Source organism: Pseudorasbora parva, chromosome 23 (genome assembly GCF_024679245.1).
Source record: "Pseudorasbora parva isolate DD20220531a chromosome 23, ASM2467924v1, whole genome shotgun sequence".
Lineage (NCBI taxonomy): Eukaryota > Metazoa > Chordata > Actinopteri > Cypriniformes > Gobionidae > Pseudorasbora > Pseudorasbora parva.
In genome coordinates, this window is record NC_090194.1 from 14,189,213 (window position 1) to 14,210,006 (window position 20,794).

At 39.5% G+C, this 20,794-nt stretch overlaps 1 protein-coding gene across 2 annotated transcripts in view; it reads right to left on the reverse strand.

Annotated features, from left to right (window-relative positions):
• csgalnact1a (chondroitin sulfate N-acetylgalactosaminyltransferase 1a) overlaps positions 1-20,794 on the reverse strand; it is a 45,352-nt gene that overhangs the window by 20,371 nt on the left and 4,187 nt on the right. Inside the window, exons 2-4 of one of the 2 annotated variants that reach the window (XM_067433383.1) lie at positions 10,326-10,458; positions 9,004-10,214; positions 2,904-3,120 (exon numbers count right to left, since the gene is read on the reverse strand). In XM_067433383.1, the coding sequence (XP_067289484.1) occupies positions 2,904-3,120; positions 9,004-9,781 (995 nt within the window). In that variant the 5' untranslated portion in view covers positions 9,782-10,214; positions 10,326-10,458. Of the gene's footprint in view, positions 1-2,903; positions 3,121-9,003; positions 10,459-20,794 lie in introns of both variants that reach the window. The other variant, XM_067433382.1, reaches the window with a different exon arrangement.

The window sequence follows — 20,794 nt, forward strand, 5'->3', positions numbered from 1 at the left end:
ATGGTTAGAGCGTGACATGAAGATTTTTGATGGTTAGTGGTAGACTGGTTTAGTTTTGGTTTAGTCCTTGAGGGAAAAAAACTTGAATGGAGAAAGAGACATCGTTTTTGTTTTTAACTCTTTCCCCAACATTGATGGAAATAACAGAATTAAATGTCGACCCAGGACGAGCTATAGGACTGTGAGGCTTTGGGGTTGTTGATGGACTTAATCTACTCCATCTGTGTTTTTGATCATTGTTCTCAATCGGATCTGGATTAATGAAGTTTGCCCATATTTAAAGTACTGTTAAAAAAAGGATTGTTTAAAGCAAAGGCTCTATTCTTTCTTTTGAAATGTACCGGGGGCCATGAAACTTCTGTGAAAATGATCAAAAATGCTGCCGGTGGCTGGCAACTTTTTTCAAAAACGCAGACGTAAAAGAGTTAACATTTTTAGGTCTTCTTATCAATTTTATTGATAACAAGTGTTTGTTTGTTTATTTATAAAGCACGAATAAAACAACAGGAGTGGTGTTTGTGATTACATTATAAAAATAGCACCAGCATTATGAACAAAACAAACAATAGTGGGAATATACGCAATACAGAAAAAGCCTCATTCTATGTTAAAGGTCCCGTTCTTCGCAATTCCATCTTTCAAACTTTAGTTAGTGTGTAATGTTGCTGTTAGAGCATAAATAGTCCCTGTAAAATTATAAAGCCCAAAGTTCAATGCCAAGCGAGACTACAGCGAACGGCCGGTTTGGACTACAGCAGGAAGTGCAGGGATGTAATGACGTCACTAGAACCGTTTGTTGACTAACCCTCCGCCCACAAGAACACGCAAAATAGGGGGTGTGGTCTTGTTGCTCTCCCACGTGGAGAAGAGCGCGCATTCAGCGCTTGCATCTCCCCGTTATGGTAAGAGGCGGGACCTTTCTGGGCAACGTGCGCTAAGCTGCTGTCCAATCACAACACGGGAAGCGCTGGCCCAATCAGCCACAGCCACATTGCCTAAATCAGAGACATTTTGGGGGTCAAACCAGATAATTTCAGTTTTGCTTTGATTTTAATTTAAGGGCGACATCTTTGACTTAACCTCATGTAGACAATTCAATAATGACTAAACTCGTTTCTGTAAAAGTACGCCTGAGTGTCATGACAGTAAAGTTATTCATAATGTAACAAAAGTTATTTCAAATACATGTTTTTTTTTGTTGTATTTTTTGTGTGTGTTTTTTTGTACTTTGTATTCATCAAATAATCCTGATTTTTTAAAAATAATTTATTTTATAATATACAATATTATAATTTTATTGTATTTTTGATCAAATAATAAACTTTTTATTCGTTTTCTCCAGTACATCCAGTATTCATATTTTCATAACATAGTCCATAACTTGGCACAAACACAAAGATGATATAAATTGAACTAATTTCTATCATGACAGAGCAACAAAAGAAGAAAAAAAGGAGGGAAAAAAAGCAGTTTTTCTGTTGAGAAAACAAACACTATCTATATGCTGTGCTACCGTGTACATGGCAGAACAAATTAGTTTGATGGGTCTGCTGGCATTGAGCTAATTCTGATCGTAACCCACAATCCCCTTGTTTGTCCTCTCCTGCCTCTGGAACGGGAATGAGGTCAAAGTGTTCGCCTAATATAAGATTTTTTAAACACTGCTCAAAGGCACTATTAGATGTAAAACAGGCTGTAGAGGTTAGAGAAAAATTAAGTAGTTGAATACTAAAGGCAGTCTGGCGGAAGCTAGATATTTTACTTTAGAAATGTTTAAAGCTACACTGTGTAACTTTTTTAGTTTATTCTTAGCTAAAAACACTTAGTTCTTTCAAAAATATATGTGCTCATTAATGTATATTTACTTCTTTCAAGTAATAAAGTATTCTCGTAAGTTTATAATATGCCATTGAAAATACATACGGGTGAGGGGTTCGAATGCCGGTCGCCATGTTGCCCCTCCATCTTGAAAGTACATTAGCCAAAGAGGGACATACCCATAAATTCAAGCTTCGCCTTACGCGTTTTAACACTCGATGGCACTCATGGACGAGTTTGAACAGAAGCCATGTTAATCTTGGACTAAATCGGCCACTGTAGGAGTTAAAACTAAATCAGAATTGAGAGGAACAGAAACTAATATTCACTGGATGGTCATATACCTTTTCACCGCTAGATGGGGGAAAATATCACAGTGTAGCTTTAAATATGGATATTTTTCTTATACAAACCCATCGATTCACTTCAGAGGGCCTTTTGTAACCCCCAGAGCTGTATGGATTTCTTTTATAATGGATGGATCAAAATTTGGGCTGCCATTCACTGCCATTATAATGCTTGGATTAGCCAGGACATTTTTTAATATAACTCCAGTTTTATTCGTCTGAAAGAAGAATGTCATATACACGTAGGACGGCTTGAGGGTGAGTAAATTATTGGATCATTTTCATTTTTGGGTGAACTATCCCGTTAATTGCAAAGTTTAACCATCTTAAAGGTCATCATTTGGATGCGTTTTTAAGTTGAGTCAGGCATCAAGCGGAAGAGGACTGTAACTTTGTTCTCTTCAGTGTGCATGAACACAAGGCCGCAGACAGCATGGGGACGCCGAATTCAGTTATCTTTCTTTTGAGCTTAAACAGTGTTATTTTAAATTGTGTTATTTTTAGAGTATTAAAGGTGTTTAATATGTTGTGCAATTGGGTAAAACATGCAATATTAGGGTTTGCATGCTAATAAAATTTATAAAAATTCACCATATAATGCTTTAAAAATATTGGCCAGCAAAGTACACCTTATTTATGGAAAGCACCAGGAAGATATGTGAGAAAGAAAGAAATAAAGGGGCAGAGGATGATAAATAACAGATAATAACAGAGAACGAAAAGAATGAGAGGTGTCACCTGAAGTTGTGCATAAATTGTTTGAATTTGTCAGCTCTCTGGGACAGAGGAAGCACAATGTTAATGGCCATGTTAGCCGTCTCCACAAGCTCACTTTTCACTTTCATGAGGGGGCCAAAGGGACGGAAGAGAACCATTCTGCGGAACTCTAGTTTCTGCTCGCCACGGAAGGTCAGCTCGTACAGCGTGCCCTTGTCCTTTTCAGTGCGCGCTATGCCTGCAGAGATAAGACATTGAGAACAGTGAAGAAAAGGAATGATTTTCCTGAACACCCACATGGACACACACACGCAAAGCAAAATTCAAAGAAAACTAAAGCTCAAGGACAAATACTACAAAGATAAACAGACAAACATACAAAGACTCAAACATGAAGAAAGATACACAAATCAAGATTACAAACGCAGGCATTCAAAAGATTGTCACAAATCTCTTGACTGAAAAACCCAGAGGAAAGTAACATTTTATTGCTCAGTGGTTGCTCTTTCATGGCAACTTTTTCTCTCAGATGTTTCTTTCTTGGCAAATTCAAGGACAGTGCGAGACATTTTTAGGTTAGCCTTCTGAGACTCTAAAGGAGACAGTGGGTCTCATTCTCTAACAGATGCATGGATTGTTTCACATTTAAACGCAAAGGAGGACTTCTCACAAAAAAATGCTGCCTTGTTGTTAATCTTGTTCTAATTTTAATTAATTTGGAGTTTTCTAAATGAGCTAGATAAGCTCATGTATAGCTTTTTATGCAGAGGATAAATCATTTGTGATGAAACAATTAAGATGAAATATCTATATGTCAAATTTTATCTTAACATGATAAGGATACTCAGGCTGTGTCCAAAAACGTAGGCAACTGACTTGTTGCCTCGCTGCCTTATCAGGATGTCAGACAGACTGAGAGGCAGCATAATGGTTTAATGATCTACAGCTAAACAGAGCTTTGATAACTAAGTGAATATTACTACAATAGTAATTTCTCCCTAAAATGACATCAGAAGGGGAAAACGTTGGCAGAAACATACATTTCCACACAAACTGACCACCAACAGCAACTTTCAGATGGCAGCTTTAAATTTTAGCTCAACTTTCACAGAATGAAAAGCACAGGATTGTGGGATATAAAAGGGAATGAATGATACATATGCTGCCTTTAAAACTCGATCAGATGAAGTTATCTCAGGAGACAGGAAGTGAAGCTTAGATTGAATAATTTGGATGTGCCTTGAAATGCATCCTCTGAAGGCAGCATTTTTAAGTTTTCAGACGCAGCCTCAGAGTATGAGATTTTAAGTTGTTCCTAAATATATATTTTTTGAATAATACATTTTATTATGAAATCATTTTTTTATGGTCGCTTATTCAAAACAGCATAGCTTGATGACGCCTTTATTTTTACAGAGCTTTTATTATGCCACAGACGTCAGTGTCTACTTCCGCTTTTTCCGGTCATGCGTATGTGGGGTAAAACAGCCGTGTTTGATGTTCTGTTGTAATGCTTCTATGTGCGTTCACTTGGCGGCTACTATGAGACACTTGTTGCACAATGCAGTAAGCTAGATCGATATTAGACATGGTAAAACATAATACTCGTGGTAAATCAAGAAACTGAGATTTAAACAATAAGATTAACTGTGATGAGCTATATAACAATGATTAGTTTTCTGTTGATGAATGTCTCGAAACAGTTGCTCAGCTGTCTAATAAAACACATAATATATTAAAGCATCTTTGGTGTTGTTTCTACAAAATAATCTAGGGTAACACGGGTATGATGTCCGTGATAGGCGACACATGGACACGCTCCGTGTCCTGGTTACAATGATTTTTTTTCTTCTTCTGGATTTAAACATTCTTGGAAATATGTGTGATAATCTAAGTACAAAAATCAACAAAATATATAAAATTATTCTAGTGGGTTTTGGATATTTTAATCCACAAATGTTACATAATGTGCATTTAAAGCTCCACTATGTAAATTTTATGTCCACAAGAGGGCGCCTATTCAAAACAATTTCCGTAGTTTGATGACACCAGGCTTGAGCTCAGAATCTTGGGACACCTCACAGAATCCAACCTCATAGCCAGTGGGAAAGAATCGGGATAGGACTCGGACAAAAATCATGTTCATGGATGCGATAATTATCGTTACTGTAGTGTGAAGCAGAGCAGGACTGAGTGTTCAGGGAGCTGAGCAAGACCGCTGTGAGCGATTGTTACGCAACACGCCTCGCGAGCGGTGGGACTTTTATTATGGCGGGACACAGTCTCCGGCGCCATTTCCGCTTTTCCAGTCATTAGTATGAGGTAACGCAGCTCCGTTTATCATGTTAGATACATTTGGGACATTGTAAGAACTCACCTGAACAAAATATATAACAAGGGCCTGTTGGTTTTTGGATATTTTACCGGAAAAAATCCTACGTAGTGCACCTTTAAGGGTGACAGAACTAACTAGAAAACTAAAACGAAACAAAAAATTCACAAGACCTTTTTAATATCTTGATTGTTTCTCCTAGACAGCAATGAGACTGAATGGAGAACATTTGGAGATCCAAGTCTCGTCAGGTTTTTCTTGAGAAAAAGACGCTAACAAAGTCTGCAATGAAAAGTCACACATTGCAATTTGAACTTCTTTTGAAGTTAAAATCATCTGAGCTGTGCTCAGATATGGAATTATGATAAGGAATTTCAGAAGAAGCTGAGCAGATGTTGAGATCACAGGGGCACCAGGTCATCTGAGGCTTGGGTAACATAATTTCATGCTTCTGAAAATGATCCAGATAAACTTTTTCAACAGATCTGCACTGTACACTATCAACTGTAGATTGTGCATGTTCCATATCCATGGTGCTGATAGTGCTATAAAAGGCATAACTCTGAGGAAAGTCACGCTCAAGCAAGGTTTGCACAAAGCCATTCGGTTAAGGGTTATATGAAGCATGAATAATTCACAGCTTCATAATTCTTTAGCTTTGGTAGCACAGTATGTTAACATTATTATGATCTACACTGGGAAGTATGTGTATCTAATTTGTAATAAATTTGTATGAAAGTTGCTATGGTGTTCTGTGCTGTTTAGAACCTCTCTATGCAATTGCTTGAGTGTTCTGGTTTGTTTCTACAGTATCCGGTTGCCTACTGGACAAAATAAACAGACCCCACCTTCATAATACGGTATTCTGGTCCATTGACGTAGAGACCTTCTTTCAATACAAGTCTTTGGGATCTGTGAAATGCATAAGTTTGATCATTTGGCTAAATTAAAGAACACCTCAACAAGCTATACAAGTTTGTCCAAACAGCCTCAGTGATGTCTGCATTAGCAAACTGGAATAATTATCCATTCCAGCCCGTTTCCATTCCACACATAAAATGCATTTATGGGAAAACAGGGCCATTAGGGAAGCAATCTGAATCAATACAAGACACTAACAGCAAAGACATCAAAGCACAACCCGCAGGCTCAACTCCACCTCACTAAACAAAAACTAGCTACAGTAAGAAAGACAAAACATTTCTTCTCTCAACATAATCATACGAGTTACCGGACATTGGTAACATTATCTCAGGGAAATATTGCACTTTTAGCATGACTTCTGATCTCTTTCCCTCTCTAAATTGGATCGTGTCACCACAAAATGGGTCTGGGTAAAGGAGCACTACATACAGTAGCCAACAGAGATAACGGACACAGGATAATGAGAGATACATGTATCCCCTTGAGGGATAGGGTGGGAGAGTTATTTTGTGGGTAGAAAAGATAGGCTTTCTATAAACATTCCTGTTTGCTAAAGCACCGTTTCAAGCGGAATGGTCAAGCTTCCTGTGTTTTTTCAGGACCAAATATTTTTAGAATGTCTAACAATATTATTCAGTCTTGTTCAGTGTTAGCAAGACAGCTAAGTAAGGTATTGACATTGTGTCTGGACACTGAGTTGTTAGTTATTACAGACAGGGCCTCTGGCTAAGAGTTGGCCTTGGCTTTCTTTGAATTTTTCACAAGCTCTCCATTGTTAATGTGAAGTAGAGTAGGTCTATTCAATCATACAGTTGAAAAAATAACTCAGAAGAGAAGTTAAAGATGCAACAAATAACCAAACACTCCTTGTAAATAAGTTTAGCACCAGTGAGACCAGCAACAAACCAGCATGAAATTCTAAGCTGTGGCCAACTGCATAACTGCTTTATAATGAGACTAGTCTTATAAGTCAGTAATATATATTTTTTCATAGCTTTGTCAGTTACATAAAAGGGTATTGTAGGTATTATTTTAATTGGAAAAGCAGAATAAATTACCCCTTGGTTAACTGCCAGTGGGTCAAAATAGCCTTAACACACTGGCTTTTAGTTTAGTTTATGCAACTGTTTTTTTTCAGCAGGAATGTTAAGTAGTTCAGATAAATCTCATCTCTGCTTTCAGTTTACCTCACTAGATCACTGCACCTACCTGATCGTGAAAGTTAGCACATTTTACCATAGCTCAATTCTAACATTTCAGTTTCAAATGCTGGGAACAGTTATTATGGTTAAACAAGGTGCATAGCAACATGAATTATGCATTTCCTGTAAAGTCTATAACCACTGAGATGCATCATTTTCGCTCTAGAGGAAACGGCAGAGATGACACATCTCTGAATATAAAACAGCTGTGTTCGTTTCCTAGAGTCATCACAGGATATCCTAGCTTTAGCATGTTAGCATGCTGCTACAGGATGCTCTATTGTTTTGCTGATTTTGTCCTAACAATGCAAGAAACGCAGCATACAATATCTGCAACACGCTTCAGAGATAATTTTGAGAGATTTATTCCAAATATGTCCAACAAACTCTAAAGATCTAAAGCAATGGCCTACAGACATGCAGATATATCCAATGGTATAGTATTAATGGGGTGATGAATTGAGAAATCAACTTTCCCTTGAGCTTTTGATATATAAAAGGTCATGGTAATAAAAGAATATCCTGTAAGTTTCAGAGCTGAAAGCTTTTATAGACATTAGGCTCAGAAAATGTTTGTGTGCTTCATCCTGACGTAATCGAGTGATGAAACACCGCCTCAGTAGAATAAATAGCCCACCTACTCATGGAGGGTGCCGCACACTTATGTGAGTAAAACATGTTTTTTATATGTGATAGTACTGCATTGTTACAGATTGTTTTAATTATGTGTACGTGTCTAACAGAACATACCATTAGCATGCTGTTACAGGGCTGGAGAATCCCTTATTTGTTGGTTTATTGAAATTCGGTGTCAGACTCGGACATGTATGGGCCAGAGCTCGCAAAACCCCCTGGGGCTATCCGTTTTCCAGACGGGCTACCAAAACTTAAGTATTGAGACGCGTCAGCAGGCCGGTGAATCTCATATAGTGAAATAATATTCCTTTCTTGATCTGCGCTTTTACTCTCTCGACTTGACATATGAAGGGTACGCGCACACGCTTTGTGTGTGTGAGCGGTTCGCGCTTATATCCACCGATCGGGCGAGCCATGTAATACAAAAATAATATTCCAATTAATCGCAGGTGCATGAGAAATAAATCATTGTGTTTGTTTGATAAAGACGTTTACGAGCCCTGTGGTCGAAAGAAACATTCCGGTTGCCACTTTCAAAACAATCCCTCCCTCATGTGAACTGAACTGACAGGGGAGCATATTAAATATGTAAATCTTATCCAATCCTAGCCGTGGGCATATACTTCAAAGTCTCCAGTGCGTCACGCCCATCAAAACCCAGCGTTTTGGAGAGAGCCTCAAAACCAGTGTAGAAAATAGCCTATTACTTATTAGTTATGGTGTTTTTGAATGTGTAAACCACACAAATGTCATTAGTTGACCTCAGACAACAGTATATATTTTTTTAAAAAGCCAGTTCATGACACCTTCTCTGCACTAGCAGCACTAAATTGAATAGCATAACTAATATTTCCACCATCCTTTTCAAACCACTCTTAACTTACACCATGTAACACTAAATTCATGTTAACATGCATATTGATTACATCTTGTGGATATACTATTGAAACAGCATTTTAACATTTACAGATTGGCTGTTGATTGAGCTTAACTTGAACCTGGAATATTCCTATAAGTAGCTTCTTACCTTCTATAAAGTCTGATGGGGTGTAGACTTTACTGGCTTTCATTTTGTCTCCACCTTGATTAGGTGCATTGAGGGAGTGCAGCGCATTCTCCACCACCTCTCCCAGCTCGTCCCTGCGGTCCTTCCTCACCGGCTTCTCCTCAGGGTGACGGGTCAACCCCATTTCCAGCTGGTAGACGCGTTGTAAGGTAAAGCTCTCAAAGGGCACCACCGCATACTCGCTTTGAAGTCGCACACCACTGTGTACCTCTGCCCGGTTCAGCTGGCTGCGTAGGAACTCCTGCAGGTCGCTGTGACTGCGATCGTCAGCCATATCACCCCCCGTGCCCCTCCCAGCTGTCTTTTCCAAAGAGTTCTGCATGCCCTTAAGTTGTTCACTCCGTTCCTGGAGAGCCTCTTTAAGTTGAGCAATTTGTTTTTTTAAGCTGGCAATATGCTGCCGGTGCTGCTCTTCCCGCTCTTGTAGCAGAGCCTGGAACCCTTCCCGTCCAGCAGGGCCAATGGGGGCACTTCCAACACCACCTGGCCTGCTTGGACCCCCAGCAATAGCCATCCCTCCAGCCCTGGGAAGGGGTTGCCCAGCCATGGGCTCATCAGTGTGGGGGCTGCAAGTGATGATATAAAGGAGGGAAAGGCAACAGCACACCACCACTAACAGAACACCCACACGTGAGAGCCAGGCCAGTAGACCCCTGCGCAGCATCACAACTGACAATCTCAACAACAAGGCAGGTAAGAAGATGTAGTTCAATAAAGTTGGGGCATCTGTGCGTACCATCAAAAACAAGATGTAAAGATCAGCCAAAGGCTGCCTACACCAGAACTGCTTGTTAAAGTCACTCACTTGTTGGTCAATCAAAGTCACTTTGATTAAAAAGAAGAAGAACTGTATGTGTTTTGTCGGTTGACTAAAGTCTCATATTTCCCAGGTGCAGACCACAAAGCAAGTTTTGTTCAATACTTTACTGTCGATTCCCATTTCACCCACTCTTTAAACTTCAGTCTGGCTCTTCAGCCACATACTTTGTCATGGGTCAAGTTACGGGCACTTCCTCTTCTTCAAGGTACTATTAGTTCTCTGTCCAGACAACTGAACCACTGGACCAGTTCAGTAGCAACATGCGCATATCTCCATCTGGTGAAAATGGCTCATTCTTCTTGGAGGTAGCATGACAGACCCTTGAGAGAATGTCTGGAATGGATCCTCCATTCTACAGCAATCCCAATGACCCAAAAGAGAAAAACATTCATTGCAGGTTTAGCCATTAGGACCATTAATGGCTATGGTCTATTAGAAATGAGTTAGGAGGCTGCTCATATACCAGTAGTTTCTTTCAACTTTATATAGCGGTCCAATGTTGTTGAGAAGTTCAGGCAGCCTGTATGACTTCCTTAATCTATTCAGAGTCTTCTGCATGTTTCATAATGTGTAGATTTTGATCTTCACAGATTAATCTAGAAAAAGGTAGAGAAAAGAAGATTAAATTGATTATATTTTGCAGAATCATATCTGTAGGTGAATGTTAATCAGTCTGGCTTCAAAGTACATCAGTGCTGATAGCTTGGCATTATCATACCATTAAACAGACAAAAAAAGAGATGAGGGAGATAGGGTTCAAGTTAGTCTATCTTACTTAAACACGCCGTGCTTATTTTAAAGTGACCTAAAGGTCTAAATTCAGGACCTACGCAGCCAACAAAACATTCTGGGACGGAGAACAGTGCTGTCACTGATGTGTGAAAATAAGAGATGCGTGTTAAAAGCAGACTTATGGGAACACGCCTGACAACTCACACGGGGGAAGAACAACCGCACTGTAAGTTGAGCAAACATACACGAAAGGCAGAGCATTCATAGACATACACACATGCATATGCACACAGTTACAAACACATGTGTATCTGTGATCACGAGAACACACAGGAACACTGTGTTAGCAAGTTGGAAAGCTGTGGTGGTAAAAGATACAACCTGAAAAAAAAAGAGCTTGAAGAGATGTAGGAATCTCTGGATAAGTGTGAGTGCTTGTGTGTTTGTGTGCTGACTCACCACACAATTAGCTCTTTATAGGTTAGTGGGAGGCTTGATTTAATGAAAGGATTAGTTATGTTAGTGGTGAATACTGGACTGTATCAAGGAGAGTTGGACACAGACCAGCACTGAGGAGGGGGATGTCTATTTATCCGAGACTGGCACTCAAATATGAACTCACTCAATTATTAAAAGACTTCATCCATCACTTCACTCATTCACCTATTTATACAATAACTCACCAATTCAATCACTTACTGATTCATCCAATCACTTATTCTTTGATCCATTCATTCCTTTGCTCATGGTATAGTTAATTTATTCAATTTTGTATTCACTCTCTCAAGTTGAGTTCCATTCCACTGTAAGGGCCCTGTGAAGTGGAATTCTGGCTCGTTTCCACTAAGTGGTACGGTTCAGTACAGTTCAGTATCCAATTTTATCCGTTTCTATTGTCAGAAGCTGTGGTCCCCTTATTCTGAAGCACTTTTTTTGGCACCCTTCCGGTACCTAGCACAGTAGTCTGGTACTAAAGGATGGAGCTAGAATCATTGCAGAAGGTTGATTGGTTGACAGAACCGTCACTTGTGCATGCTATTTCGACTGTGTTTTTCAAAGAACAAGATATGCTGTAGGTCGTCCGTTGTTTACTGTCACTTTCTTCTTCGCCATGTTTAAACTAAAAGGGATAGTTCACCCAAAAATGAAGATTAGCCCATGATTTACTCACCCTCAAGCCATCATAGGTGGATATGACATTCTTCTTTCAGACAAACACTTAAAAAAATTGTTACACTTTAGAATAATGGTCATTAGTTAACATGTATTAACTATCATGAACTAACCATGAGCAGTTCATTTGCTACTGTATTTGTTAATCTTTGTTAACATTAGGCTAGTTAATGAAAATCCAGCTGTTCATGGTTTGTTCATGCTAGTTCACAGTGTATTAACTAATGTTAGCAAGATTTTAATAATGTATTAGATAAATAAATGCTTTATAAGTGCAGTTCCTTATTAAAGGGTTAGTTCACCCAAAAATGAAACTGATGTCATTAATGACTCACCCTAATGACGTTCCACACCCGTAAGACCTCCGTTCATCTTCGGAACACAGTTTTAGATATTTTATATTTAGTCTGAGAGCGCAAGAAAGTGTATCCACACTATACTGTCCATGTCCAGAAAGGGAATAAAACATCACTAAAGTACTCCATATGTGACTATCTCTTGAAGCATCGAAAGTACATTTTGGTCCAAAACAAAAATCACAAAAACTACGACTTTATTCAGCATGGTCTTCTCTTCCGGTTTGGTTTTCAATCCTCAAATAAAGATTCAAATGGTTGTGATTCAGCATATTGATTCATGATTCAGATCGCGTGTCAAACTGCCAAACTGCTAAAATTACGTGACATTGGCAATCCGAAATCATGAATCAATACACTGACTCACAATCGTTTTAATCTTTATTCGAGGATGATCCCTTTCTGGACAGTATAGTGTGCATACACTTGAATACACTCTTGGACTAAATATGAAATATCTTAAACTGTGTTCTGAAGATGAACGGAGGTCTTACGGGTGTGGAACTACATTAGGATGAGGCATTAATGACATAAATTTCATTTTGGGTGAACTAACCCTTTAATTCATGTTAACTAATGTAGTTATCTAATGTTAACTATCGACCATCATTCGAAAGTGTTACCGAAAAATGCTTACACTACGTCTGTCAAGCGTAAACTGGTGTGAAATGTTGTCAGACATAGTGTAAGCATTTTGAACTGCTAGAGGCACTACACTTTTTCCATAGGTTAATACAGAAGACTGTCCACCGATGTTAGAAATTTTACTTTATAAAGTTTTAAATATGGATATTCTCCTTACACAAACGCATTGCTTCACTTCATTTCAGAAGGTCTTTAAAGGGGGGGTGAAACACTCAGTTTCAGTCAATCTCATGTCAATCTTGAGTACCTATAGAGTAGTATTGCATCCTTCATATCTCCAAAAAGTCTTTAGTTTATCATATTTATAAAAGAAATATAGGCTGTACCGAGTCTTTCCGGAAAAAACCGAGCGTCTGGAGGCGTATCGTGTGGGCGGAGCTAAAGAATGACAAGCGCTCAAAGCGGTGACGTCCTGAAGCGTGGAGAAACCCATCGCTATCTCAGCTAATACAGATAATGATCCAGAATCAAATCTGAGGGAGAAATAAATTGAACAGGAGAAACGGCAACATCAGGACGTCCGTCTCTGTGGTATGTAAGTTACTGTATTTAATGGCCTCTCCACATTTCTGTGTTTACTCGCAGTGTATGAGGACATGATTCGGTTTTTGGACTATTGTATGCGACTAGACCTTAGAAGTAGCAAGCAAAATGGTTTTGCACGTCAGAATACTGTAACGTTATACAGAACAACAATGGAGTAACCGTTAGCGCATTTGAATGACGAAGCACGCGATCGTGTCGTTTACTGATGTTTACTCATGCGTCCGTAGCCAAAAGCAGAGACATTTGAAGCAGTTTAAGTTAACTCACCGGCTGCTTCCAAAGCAGGACTGAACCTTTATCGCTGGGACTGCTCCGTCAAAAACACACTTCTTTGGTATGATTTGGTAAAGTCCTGACAGCAGTGGCGTGTAAATCCACTTGGAGACGCGACTGAAGCGATGTTGTGAAGCTTCCCGTCATTTCTGCGTTCAAATCGGTTCAAATGCAGCGCTGCCTTCCCGGAATGCTGAGCTGAAGCGTTGAAGTAGCTCGACGTCAACTATAGGAATAAAGAGAAGCGCGGCGCCACATAAGTGTTCACGGATGACTGGCTCTGCATCTGAGAGACTGTTTACGGCGTGCATTTCCTCTCTCTCGCTTAAGTCACGCGCGCGCACCCTACCGGGAGAAGAGCCCGTACGGCCCATACAAGGACCTTCCGATCTATTAACGTCAAGTAGACCCATCCTCGAAAAAAACTCGCCGAAACTTGTGAGAAACCGGAAGGAGTATTTTTAACACAGAAATACTCCATCAAACGTCCAACATTAGTTTTTGAAACTTTGTCTATGTTTAGGATGGGAATCCAATTCTTTAACAGTGTAAAAAGCTCAGTATGCATGAAACAGCATTTCACCCCCCCCTTTAATAACCCCCAGAGCTGTGTGGAGCAGTTATGATGGATATAGAGTAACATTCACTGCCATTATAAAGCTTGGAAGAGCAAGGACATTTTTGTAATATAACTCTGTGTTCATCTGAAAGAAGAATCTCATATACACCTAAGATGGCTTGAGGGTGAGTTCATGTGCTAATTTATATTTTGGGGTGAACTAACCCTTTAAGTTTGAAAGACACTATGAATGGCATTGGGAATAAGGGGTCATCGATATATATCTTTTCCACAAGTGGAGAGGGAAATTAATCCACAATTAACTGCATATCACTCAGCACTACAAGATGTTTGACTAAAATAAATGCAGTGAAAAGGAGTTTTTATTGAGTTGAATTATTCCCAGGTGTGGCTGGTACTTTGAACATAAATTTGTGGGTATTAAGTGCACAAGATGCAAAAAATAAAAGCCTGACAGATTTATTAAATTACTTTCACTCACTTGAAAGTCCTGCTTACACCCGATAGTTGTAGATGAGGGAGACATGGCACTTTAATCTTCTTTGTCAACTTTCAACCACTTCTGTCCTGATTTCCTCGTGTTTTTACAGATCTTTTGATCTAATGAGCAAATAAATAACCAATGTGTAATTCACATATGAACTCGAATGGAAACATACGGAGTGCAACACCAAAACTTGGTGTTCAAAGCAATGACTTAATGCCTTAATGCCAACAAAGTTGAAATCCCGTTTGGCTGTCGTGGTTCCCGTATTGCTTACGCATTAAGTCAGTAGGCATCTTTTTTGGCTGTTCAAATACATTAGACCACATTTTGCATTTATACTACAAAAAATCCGGTCAAATGCGGTTTCGACTACCTCTGGAAGTAATTGGAAGTGTACAAACTCAAAACATTTTAGACCCAGTTTATACCTGTATCGACCAATTGATGAAAATGCATCTTAATACCTGTAGTAAATAGGACCTTAGGACTGAATAATTGAATCACTTATTCACATTAGCAATGTTTAATCTGTGTTCAACCATCATCAGTATATTATTGATTATAATCGTTACTAATGGCTTTTGACACATCCTCCCACTCGAGTCCGGACGGACGGATATATAAAATTAAGAATATTTTCTCATATAAAATTAAGAATATGAGGAAAGGTGAGGTTATGCATCATTCCGTGTAAACTCACTCACTCATTCAGATTAATTTCCTATTTTGCAACCTATTATAAGGGGCGGCAGTGGCTCAGTGGTTCATGTAGATTGTCTACAAACCAGAAGGTTGGTGGTTCGATCCCCGGTTCCATCTGACCAAGTGTCGAGGTGTCCATGAGCAAGACACCTAACCCCAGCTGCTCCCGACGAGCTGGATGGTGCCTTACATGGCTGACATCGCCGTCGGTGTATGAATGGGTGAATGTGAGGCGATATGTAAAGCGCTTTGGATGGCCATAGGGTCTGTTGAAAGCGCTATATAAATGCAGTCCATTTACCATATATTGTATACAATAGCAAAGACACATCAGTTGCTGTATAAGAGTGAATGGCATTCAACAAATCTTTTCTTTCTCTTAGTCTCATTTAAGAGCTCACACGAGTGGTAAAAAGAGGCATCACACCATGTTACGCTATTCCAGTACTGACTGACTGACTGACTGACTGACTGACTGACTGACTGACTGACTGACTGACTGACTGACTGACTGACTGACTGACTGACTGACTGACTGACTGACTGACTGACTGACTGACTGACTGACTGACTGACTGACTGACTGACTGACTGACTGACTGACTGACTGACTGACTGACTGACTGACTGACTGACTGACTGACTGACTGACTGACTGACTGACTGACTGACTGACTGACTGACTGACTGACTGACTGACTGACTGACTGACTGACTGACTGACTGACTGACTGACTGACTGACTCACTCACTCACTCACTCACTCACTCACTCACTCACTCACTCACTCACTCACTCACTCACTCACTCACTCACTCACTCACTCACTCACTCACTCACTCACTCACTCACTCACTCACTCACTCACTCACTCACTCACTCACTCACTCACTCACTCACTCACTCACTCACTCACTCACTCACTCTGCAACCTATTAGATATTGTATACAACAGCAAAGACACGTCAGTTGCTGTATAAGATTGAATGGCATTCAACAAATCTTTTCTTTCTCTTAGTCTCATTTAAGAGCTCACACGTGAGTGGTGAAAAGACGCCTCACACCATGTTACGCTATTCCAGCTCACTCGTACAGCAGCCAGGACGAGCACAGCACGAGTCTGCCAGCAATTCATTCATTCTCCCCGCTGTGCCATTGCCATACAACACCAGAGCCAAGACCACGGACCAAACACACGGCTGAACAGCACTGAGGAAAGAAAGGAGGGGCTTGACAACCTCAAACAAATGAGAAAGGGACTTCAATTTTCCCTTCTGAAACAGAGTGTTGTTGTTTTAATAGATGTGAATTGCCCTCTTGCTTACAAAGGTTGGTTCTTTAGATGTTGGCCTGCTCTATGGCCAAACTTTATCATCACTGTTGGAAAATACAGCTGTGTTTTGGAACATGCTAACTGGTATAAGCTGGTCATTTAGCTGGAGCTTCTTCAACAAGAGGTTGCTTGGTTTGATTGCTGGTCTAAGACGATACCAGCTCTACCAACTAAACACTAGATACCTTCCAAAACACAACATTCATCTTAAGCTATATTTCCTAAGTTATAATATAACTCTTATAAATACCATTACATAGACAACATTCTTGCAACAATACTGTTAATACCTTCAGTATCAGGTCACTATTTTCTTCCAACCTCAAGGATTATAATCAGTGTGAAAGCTCTAGCCTGTCTACAAGTATCGTCTGGTTTGCGAACCAAGCGCATTTACATTAGTTCAATTACTTTCACAAGCCTTCATCTGCAGAGTCAGCTGCAGTTATACTATCTGGCTGTGGTGTGCAGTCAGGAAATGGTGTTTTTTCCCCCTCCTTTTGCAATTTTAACTTTCAGAGGCTTTTGCTGACCCTTGTGCCTGACTGCAGTAAGAATATTCGACTTAAACACAAGACACTTTGCATGCTTGTGTATTAATCACATACAATTACTTAAATACACCACTTATATGATGAACATGTTCCTGAATTATTATAAGAAAAAAAGATATTGGGATACCTAAACTGTGCAAATATTGTCTGGCTATCACCAGACCAAGCTCAATTTAAAATTGAACATTGGTATGGGTTTGAGTTTGCTCTGTATTTTCTTCTGCACAAGAGGAGTAATCAATTGGCATTATTCAAAAAACTCTGTACGCATTTGGATAGTCCTTCAACCAATCAGACCACAAGTGGCGTGATCAACAGGCAACAACCCATCGTTTCTCTATCCGTCATCGTGCTAAACCAGCCCATACCGTGCCAGGTGGATAAGCCAGTCTGTGATTGGTTCCCGCAAAAGTGTAACAGAAGCAGTAGAATTTAATGTACAGTTTTCCAGACTGAGTTGCCGGGCGAAATCAAATCCCCGGCAGATCAGGCTGGGTTTACTATGCCAATATCACAATTTAGAAGAAAAAAAAGAATAAAATTTGTGACATTTTAACAAAACAAAAACAACCGTCTGCAATATCAAAGTCATGTGGTGCAACCAATATGTAGAAACATGGAAGAAATGACATTAAAGAGAGAAAACCTCATGACTGTGGCTGCATCTGACATCGCATACTTCCCCACCATATATTAGGCAAAATGTGACAAAAGAAGACAGAGAATTCACAGTAACTGCACAGTACTTTTTAGCTATCATTAAGCAATTACTGATTCAAAATAAGTACATATTTAAGACAGTACGAGATTTCGGACACAACCTGTATCAAAGTCTCATAAAATTGACCTTTATATGACAAGGAAAAGTTCAAATGCGCATGTCATGTGATGTGACCACAAATTAATTATGAATTAATCACAATCTCTGTAAAACTACTTTTTACCTTACTTTTAAACTTACTTTTTGAAAGTAATTATTTATTTACTTATACACAGGCTGTGTAAGAAAAAGTTGCAAGAAAAATGTTATTTTTCAGTTGAAGGTTATGTCAGATAAGTCATTAAATTGAAACTTTTTTTTGAAAATGGTATAAAAGTTTTCCAATACCATATGAAACCAACATAGAAATATTACATTTCAAAGAACCTGACATGTTCCGACGTCCTTTTAAAAGTTTTTTTTCTGAGCCTCAACTTCAACATCTGCAATACTTTTCTTGCATGAAAATGGACTCTACTGTCAGACAAAAAGATGTAAGGAGATAGACAGAGAAGGAAATAAAAGGAAACCTTCAACAGCACTTCTAACACTGCAGCAGCTTCGCTCTTAATCAAACCACTTCCTGTGTCCACAGGGCATGGGTGCCTGACATGGGCTTCCTGTTGGTCCCTCATTAAATTAGACAGCACCAGCTGCACGTTCATATCCCTGTGAAAGTATAGCTCCCATCATCAAAGACAAGACTGACGCACACAAAAAAAAAGAAAAAAAAGAGGAGAAACATAAAAGAGCTTCACATTTTTCTTCATAAATGAATCATCTAAAATCCTGATCCACCACTTTCCTTTAAACCATCAATGCTTAAATAAATAATGGATGCGTCGGATTGTGTAACTGAGCAATGCTGCAGAATCCCAACGACGACTGGTGTAAAAATATTTATTGCAAGCCTATTCTACACCCAACGCCTGTTGCTTTCTCCATGATTCCTGTATCTTCTGTCCTTTTATTCTCCACTGAAGAAGTCATCGGCATTCCCTTGAGAGGTCTTTGTAAAATTAGCGGGGTCGGGCAGTTCCTCTTCAAAGTGTGATATCCAGATTGAGAAAAAGAGTCCACAGACGCACAGGCCAAGTCAAGCACTGCTGTTTCACTAGAGGGAGGACACCAGAAAGCAATTCCAGGTGTTGCTCATGTTCCATTCATGGAAAACAAGGGGGAAGAGAGGCCCAGCATTGCTGGTCACCAGCGTAAGGTATGTTTTGCATGCTGGGACCAGCATGGGATTCTGGTTGCTGGTGGACCATCAGCTCGGTTTTTGCTTGAAAACAGCATGACTATGCTGGTCCACCAGCTTCAGTGTGGCCCCACATGAATTCATGCTGGTTTGTGCAGGATTTTTCAGCAGGAGCTGAGGGGACGGAAGGAAGTTAACACAGAAAAACAGGGAATTTGGGAGCTTTCGAGAGAGAAAGGCCTCTTTGATGTCCTTCTAGGCCTCAGGTGATTCTCATTCCCCTTAATTAAGTTGGATCTCTTCATGTGCAACCCAGATCATACCCACCATATGGCCTGCCTTTAAATCTAAATCAACATGAAAGTGTTCACAGCCCATTTTATGTCTGTCTGAGACATATTTCTGAGTGAAACAGGATGTTTAATGGGGTATAATTTTTTTTTAGTTTGGATCAGTTTTACTCTGGGATTCCAACATAGCATTTCTAAGCCAGCGGCGACCCTGCCAAACTAAAAAATATGACCCTGCCAGCAGCCATATCACCCTGTAGCCCAAGACTGGTTTCCCACTGAAGCTAAGCTGGGCTGAGCCTGGTCAGTACATGGATGGGAGACCAAATGGGAAAACCAGGTTGCTGCTGGTAGAGATGTTAGTGAGGCCAGCAGGGGGCGCTCACCCTGTGGTCTGTGTGGGTCCTAATGTCCCAGTATAGTGATGGGGACACTATACTGTCAATGAGCACCGTCCTTCGGATGAGACGTTAAACCGAGGTCCCGACTCTCTGTGGTCGTTTAAAAAGCGCTAAATAAATGTTACCATTTCATTGATTTTGGCACTATTTCAGCTAAAACTTGAAACTGAAACTTTTTGTCTGCTGAAATTCCATTGAAACACTTAATAGTCATTAAAAAGCAAAAAAATATCAGTTAAAAGATACGAATTGTTTTAATAAGGGGTCTAATTTATACTGTATTTTTATACTTAGAGTATTGCTAGCTTAGCAACATGCTAATGCCAAACTTAATTGTAATATACTGTTATGTCTGTCCTGTGTGATACTAAGAAGTTTATGAGTTGGGAATTTGTAAATATGACGACAAGTATGTGTAATTCACTTTTGCTGGAGCAAGATGGCAATGGACCTTTTATTAAAAAAAACTCATAATGCTCACGTTGTACATAATGCTCAATAATTTTTGTCTCTGCTTCTAAAAAAAAATAAAGATGCATCTGGTGTGTTTTTGCTTTATGTTTTCAATTTATGAAGATGTAACCTGAATCATTGATTACTATATTATGTATTGTATACTATTACTACTGTACAATATTGTATTTTGTACATACAACTTAAATGTAATGTTTTGTCAATACAGCCACTACACCAATTTCCTCATATTCCTTTCATATTTTCTCTCTGACATGATCCCAAGGTTGATCCCTGGAACGCGAGGTTCAAAGAAAGTTCATAACTACCACTATGTTCATGTTCATTTAGCTTGAAAATTTGATCTTGCCACCATTAGTCGGAGGACAGGGGTTGGTGACATCTTAAAAGACGGAAAAGACATTTTAAAGGAGAATCAAGTTATATTT